At 57.3% G+C, this 6,321-nt stretch overlaps 1 protein-coding gene across 1 annotated transcript; it reads left to right on the top strand.

Annotated features, from left to right (window-relative positions):
- Positions 1-569: 569 nt before the first annotated feature.
- On the top strand, positions 570-3,475 carry LOC123149825 (monosaccharide-sensing protein 2). Its single transcript, XM_044569565.1, has 2 exons — positions 570-2,409; positions 2,502-3,475. The coding sequence occupies exons 1-2, from the start codon at positions 769-771 to the stop codon at positions 3,129-3,131; spliced, it is 2,271 nt and encodes a 756-aa protein (XP_044425500.1). The 5' UTR covers positions 570-768; the 3' UTR covers positions 3,132-3,475.
- Positions 3,476-6,321: the final 2,846 nt, after the last annotated feature.

Genomic DNA, 6,321 nt, shown 5'->3' with positions numbered 1-6,321 from the left:
AAACTTTTTGGTAAGGTGGCTGGCCAGCCAAAACTGGGGACAATAAGATCTCAATGCCAAAGAAAAAAGATAATAAGATCACAGCAAGAAGATGCGTGCATCCCGGCAAAAAAGAAAGAAAGATGTGTGTAATGTATACTCCCTCCGTTCCTAAATATAAGTCTTTATAGAGATTTCACTATGAACTACATACGGAGCAAAATGAGTGAATCTACACTCTAAAATGCATCTACATACATCCGTATGTGGTTCATAGTGAAATTCCTCCAAAGACTTATATTTAGGAACGGAGGGAGTACTATGCATGCTCTCCTATCTAAATATGTGTGCACGACGGGGTGTCGTAGCAAAACAGAGCAAACACACGCAGTTGCGGAAAAAGAGATGAGGATAAGTGAGGCACGGTGGGAGTGCATGTGACCGTGTATGTGGCACGGTGGCGCGGTGGGACTCCATGTGATGGTGTATGTAGCAGAAAAGAGGCGAGGAGGACCGACCGAGGCTGGATGGATCTCCGCTGGTCTCGCGGCAGAATAGAATAGCATGCATGCAGGCCGAAGGAGGAGGAGGAAGACTTTTTTTCGGCCCAAGTTTAGCTCCTTCTTTTGTGGATCCATTGCCAACCGTGGTCGTCTTCCTCCTCGCTGCTCCTTCCACACCATATGATCCATTTTCCCATCCAACCCACGGAAGAGGCCCTCCTCTCTCTCTTTCTTCTCTCTTCTCCCTCCTCTGCTCCGGCTAGTGCGCACCTTTACGTGGTGATCAATGAGGGGCGCGGTGTTGGTGGCCATCACGGCCGCCATAGGCAACATGCTCCAGGGCGTGGACAACGCCACGATCGCCGGTGCCGTGATGTACATCAAGAGGGAGTTCCACCTGGAGACGCAGCCGGCCGTTGAGGGCCTCGTGGTGGCCACCTCCCTCATCGGCGCCACCATCATCACCACTTTCTCCGGCCCCGTCGCCGACATTGTTGGCCGCCGCCCGATGCTCATCGCCTCCTCGCTCCTCTACTTCCTGGGCGGGCTCGTCATGCTCTGGTCTCCCAACGTGTACGTGCTCCTCATCGCCCGTCTCATCGACGGCTTCGGCGTGGGCCTCGCCGTCACGCTCGTCCCCGTCTACATCTCCGAGACGGCGCCGCCGGAGATCCGGGGCTTGCTCAACACCTTTCCGCAGTTCACGGGTTCTGCCGGCATGTTCATGGCCTACTGCATGATCTTCACCATGACGCTCCATCCGGGCCCGAGCTGGCGAACCATGCTGGGCGTGCTAGCCGGGCCCTCTCTGATCTACCTCGCGCTGACGGTGTTCTACCTGCCGGAGTCCCCGCGCTGGCTGGTGAGCAAGGGGAGGATGAAGGAGGCGAGGGTGGTGCTGGAGAAGCTTAGGGGCAGGGAGGACGTGTCCGGCGAGATGGCGCTGCTGGTGGAGGGGCTGGGGAGCGCCGGCGAGACGGAGATCGAGGAGTACGTCGTCGGCCCGGCGGACGGCGACCAGGAACAGAGGGACACGGTGACGCTGTACGGGCCCGAGCAGGGGCTGTCGTGGGTGGCGCAGCCCGTCGCCGGCGGGAGGGGCAGCATGCTGGGGAGCGCACTGGGGCTCGGTGGCACGGGGAGGCAGGGGAGCATGTTCGACTCCATGAGGGACCCCGTGGTGGCGCTCCTCGGGAGCGTGCACGAGCGCCTCCCCGGAGACGGCGGCGCCGGGAGCATGAGGGGGAGCACGCTGTTCCCCAACCTCGGGAGCATGCTCAGCGTTGAGAGGCCTGGCGGCGCCGCCCCCGGCGCCCCCGGCGGCAGCGGTGGAGCGTGGGACGAGGAGAACGCGGCGCGCGCGGATGACGAGGACGACGAGTACCTGTCGGACGACGACGAGCCGGCAGCAGCGCCTGGCGGCGGTGGCGGTCTCGAGGCGCCCCTGCTGTCGAGGCAGAGCACGGAGGTGGAAGGTAAGACGAACGCCAACGATCCACGGAGCCAGTCTATGCAGAGGTTCAGCAGCATGGGCGGCGGCGTGGACGCGGCAAGCACCATGGGCATCGGCGGCGGCTGGCAGCTGGCGTGGAAGTGGACCGAGAAGGTGGGCCCCGATGGCGTGAAGCGCGGCGGCGTCAAGAGGATGTACCTGCACGAGGAAGGCATACCCGGCGGCGCCGACGGCGCGGCCGCGGGCGCCGCCGGACCTGGCGAGTACGTCCACGCAGCGGCGCTGGTCAGCCAGTCCATGCTCTACACCAAGGACGTCCTCATCGGACAGAGCCCCACCGAGCCCGCCTTCGCCAACCCACCGGAGGCCGTCGCCACCAAGGCCGCCGCCAGCGGCCCCCGCTGGCGCGAGCTCCTCGAGCCCGGCGTCCGCCACGCCCTGTTCTGTGGGATGATGATTCAAATCCTCCAGCAGGTACGTGTTCAATATATCATCACCTTGTGCCTGACGTGGACGTGCCATACATGCTGACATGGATCCCACGCTGCCAACACGTACGCATGCAGTTCTCCGGCATCAACGGCGTGCTCTACTACACGCCACAGATCCTGGACCAGGCCGGCGTCAGCGTGCTCCTCGCCGGCCTCGGCCTGAGCGCCGACTCCACCTCCATCCTCATCTCGGGCCTCACCACGCTGCTCATGATGCCGAGTATCGGGCTCGCCATGTGGCTCATGGACTTGTCTGGCCGGCGCACCCTGCTGCTCACCACCATCCCCGTGCTCATCTTCTCCCTCGTCATCCTCATCGTCGCCAACGTCGTGCCCATGGCCACCACCGTGCACGCCGCGCTCTCCACCGGCTCCGTCATCATCTACTTCTGCTGCTTCGTCATGGGCTTTGGCCCCATCCCCAACATCCTCTGCGCCGAGATCTTCCCCACCCGTGTCCGCGGCCTCTGCATCGCGCTCTGCTCCCTCACCTTCTGGATCGGCGACATCATCGTCACCTACAGCCTCCCCGTCATGCTCAACTCCATCGGCCTCGCGGGGGTCTTCGGCATCTACGCCTGCGTCTGCTGCCTCGCGCTTGTCTTCGTCGCCCTCAAGGTGCCCGAGACCAAGGGCCTGCCGCTCGAGGTCATCATCGAGTTCTTCAACGTCGGCGCCAAGGGAATCCCAGAGCAGATGGATTAATTAATTTATTAATTCATTAAACATACCAAATGGTCGATGATCCAACCATGAGGAGGTAATATATAGTAGGTGAGAAGAAAGATAATAACGTTGGTTAGTACGGCGTCCTGATTGTTACTGGGTCTCTTGCTCCATGCTTTGCTATTCATGCGGCCATGTTATATTAGGCTAAACCAGACCAATGATGGTCGGTTAGTATGTCAGTTTTACTTCCTTCATTCGGTTTGAAACCTTTTTGTTCGATACATTGTCTAAATTTTCAATGTATGAGTGTATTTTCTTATGTACACAAAAACATGAGAATATTCCCCTTATCTTATATGCATATTTTTAGTTGAATTTTATTCCTTTTTGCCAATTGAGTTGAATTTTGGTTTATTATACCAGTGATGCATGCATGTATTAAGTGTTGTATATCCTTTCATTCTGAGCGAGGAACTCTATATACTCCCCCCGTTTATCCATTTTGATGGCAATTATTTTCATACGGAGGGAGTATTCACTCACATGTCACAACGTATGCACTACACTATTGCTTCGGTCAAAATATAGTATGTTGTATATGACAAGAAGAAATAAATTGGATCATCACCAGTTCCCTCCCGCAGTCACAGCGGAAGTGGCGTGGACACTAGTGACGACACATACGTTGTCGACTGGAGTTGTTGCCGATGAGTAGTTATAGACGTTGCCCCGTATGTCGATGTCAAGGTAGACGATCATGATGTAGCCGTGGTCGATGATGTTGTCGTCATGGATAATGAAGTTGCACAAAGTCGGGGGCACAAAAAAATGCACTATGTTGTATATCACGGAGTTGCAGTCGTGGACGATGCACATTGCGGATGTCGGGGGGTGCCTTCGACGATGAGTCCATCGGCTATGTAAGGATGGGAGGAAGCCCATCGAGCACACATTGGTCTTGCCAGGACCGTGTATCCGTGAAAGGGGCCGTCACTAAATTGGCGTTGTGTCATGCAGTCGTACCGTCGTAGATTACATGGTCAATGCCATCGTTGTGATGCAGTCCTTGTTGTCGTCAAGGTTGTGTCTTGCAGTTATACTGTCAGAGGACGTTGGAGGATGTCCATCTTATGGCCGGGGCGGCCGCGGCGTGTTAATGAAGATGTTGATGAAGACCTTGACAATGAAGTATCGGCAATGGCATTGCAGTGGTGTGTCAACGATGATGCGTCGCTTTGATGCATCCCTTGCGACGACAAAGTGTCGTTGTCGTGTCGTGCCGAAGAAGTCCATGAAGAATTGCATCTCTTCCCGCACCGCTCTTACGTGTGGATGGTGCATGTCATGGTCACTTATCATAGATGTGCTCGACCAAGATTTTTTTTCTTGGGCATCATGTAGTCTTACAGCTTTGTGTCACGGCGTGGGGTCGGTGGAGCAGGCTTGGTCGGATGTGTGTCCCTAGTCGGTGCGCCGAAGGTCGCTGATGTGGAGAAACACGGATATGTTGCTGATGGCAGTGAATTGCAGAAAACAACGACATTAAAGGCTAAGGGTTGTAGGAACCACACTTCTACAAAATTGTGCCAAAAATCATGAATTCCAATGAACTGTTCACGCTAGACTTTGTTAACACATATATTTTTACCAAAGACTACCTCCCTTCTTCGGAAAAGAAAAACGCCCGTTGTCAAAAAATTTAAAAGATTTTTTTGTTGCAAGGACGGCCCTTCCCCTCCTCTGCCAGTGCCCCATGCCCACCTGGCGCCGCCCTGCCTCCCCGGGCCGCCTCCACCGTGCACCACGTCGGAGCCGTGCCTCCACCATCCATCGCCCCGCCCGGCACCGGATCCGGCAGGAATGCCCCCGCTTCGAGTGCTCACTGCAGCATGGCCGCCTGGCCGCCGCCGCTGCTCTGGCCGTGCGCGGCCGGCACGGCCGCTGCTCACGTCGGAGCTCCCGTGTCCAGCTCACGGGTCGGCTTGGCCCTCCGGTACCCACGGCAGGTCCTGTTGCAGCTACTACTCCGGCGCCCGCGACAGCTGCTGCTCCGGTGGGGAAGCCAGTCCTTCAGGTGCCCATGGCACGTCGGTCTCCGGAGAAGAGAGACGAGGAGGAGAGGGACTTGATTGCTTTTTAAACTTTTGAAGAAGGGTGACTGTGTAAACTCCTCTATCTAACTGCGTCGCCCACGAACCGCTACGCCACGTCGGCAAAAGTAAGACCTAACCCACATGTTATAATCGTAATCAAAACAACCAGAGCCGCTAACTAGTGTTTTTTGTAAAAAAAAAGCTTCAAAATTAATGATTTTTGACATAATCCCCTAGAAATGTGGTTCATGTAACCCTACCTTTTAATGTCGATATTTTCTGCAAGATAAAAAATCGGCCGACGTGAGTGTTAGAGTCGATGGAGTACGCGCCTGGATCGAAGCCGCCTGTAGTCGTTCGCCAGTCGGATTGCTCGACTCGCGCGCATCCAGAATTAAGAGAAGAAGGTCTCTACAAGCCTCCTCAGAGATCAGCGATTCTGGGCCGTTGGATCGGTTCCCTTGATGCGTTTTCGTCCGTTGGATTGACATCTGGAGGAAGCTGGGCCGTCGGATCAAAATAAGTTACTTGCTGGAATGAATAGTTACCCCCGTTTCGTGCCACCGCATGTAAAATTGGGTGGTCGCCGAGAGCATTTTCATAATTTCGCCTAGGGGTGTATAAAAGGCGACGGCCCGCGTGGAGATGACCTAGCTGCTCCCCAGCCCGCACTCGCGCCCCCTCCCTCGTCCTCGCCGCCCCGCCCGCATCGCCCCGCCCTCTCCTCTCCTTCCTCCTCTCCCTCCCTCAGTCCTCGCTGCCCCGCCCGCATCGCCGCCGCCCCGCCCGCATCGCCTCCTCTCCCTCTCCCTCCCTCAGTCCTCGCCGCCCCGCCCCGCGCCGTGCCGCCCCGTTTGGATGCCCCCGCTCGCCCCGCCCTCTCCTCTCCCTCTCCCTCCCTCGGACCTCGCCACCCCGCCCACATCGCCGACGCCCCTCAGACCACGCCGCGGTGGACCTCTCTCCTCATCTCCCTCGCGCCACGTCGCCTGCAACTTCCCCCCTTCCCGTCATCAGAAAGGAAGGGAAGAGAAGAGGGAGAGCGAGCAGGTTCGTCGGCGGCCAAGGGCTCGTAGATCCGCCGACGCTGTCGTCTGACCTCGGCCTCTGAGTGTGCTCATGCCATGGCCTGC

The sequence above is a fragment of the Triticum aestivum genome, chromosome 7A (genome assembly GCF_018294505.1).
Source record: "Triticum aestivum cultivar Chinese Spring chromosome 7A, IWGSC CS RefSeq v2.1, whole genome shotgun sequence".
NCBI lineage: Eukaryota > Viridiplantae > Streptophyta > Magnoliopsida > Poales > Poaceae > Triticum > Triticum aestivum.
The sequence above is the reverse complement of the archived record's forward strand: the minus strand, read 5'-3'. Positions and strand labels throughout refer to the sequence as shown.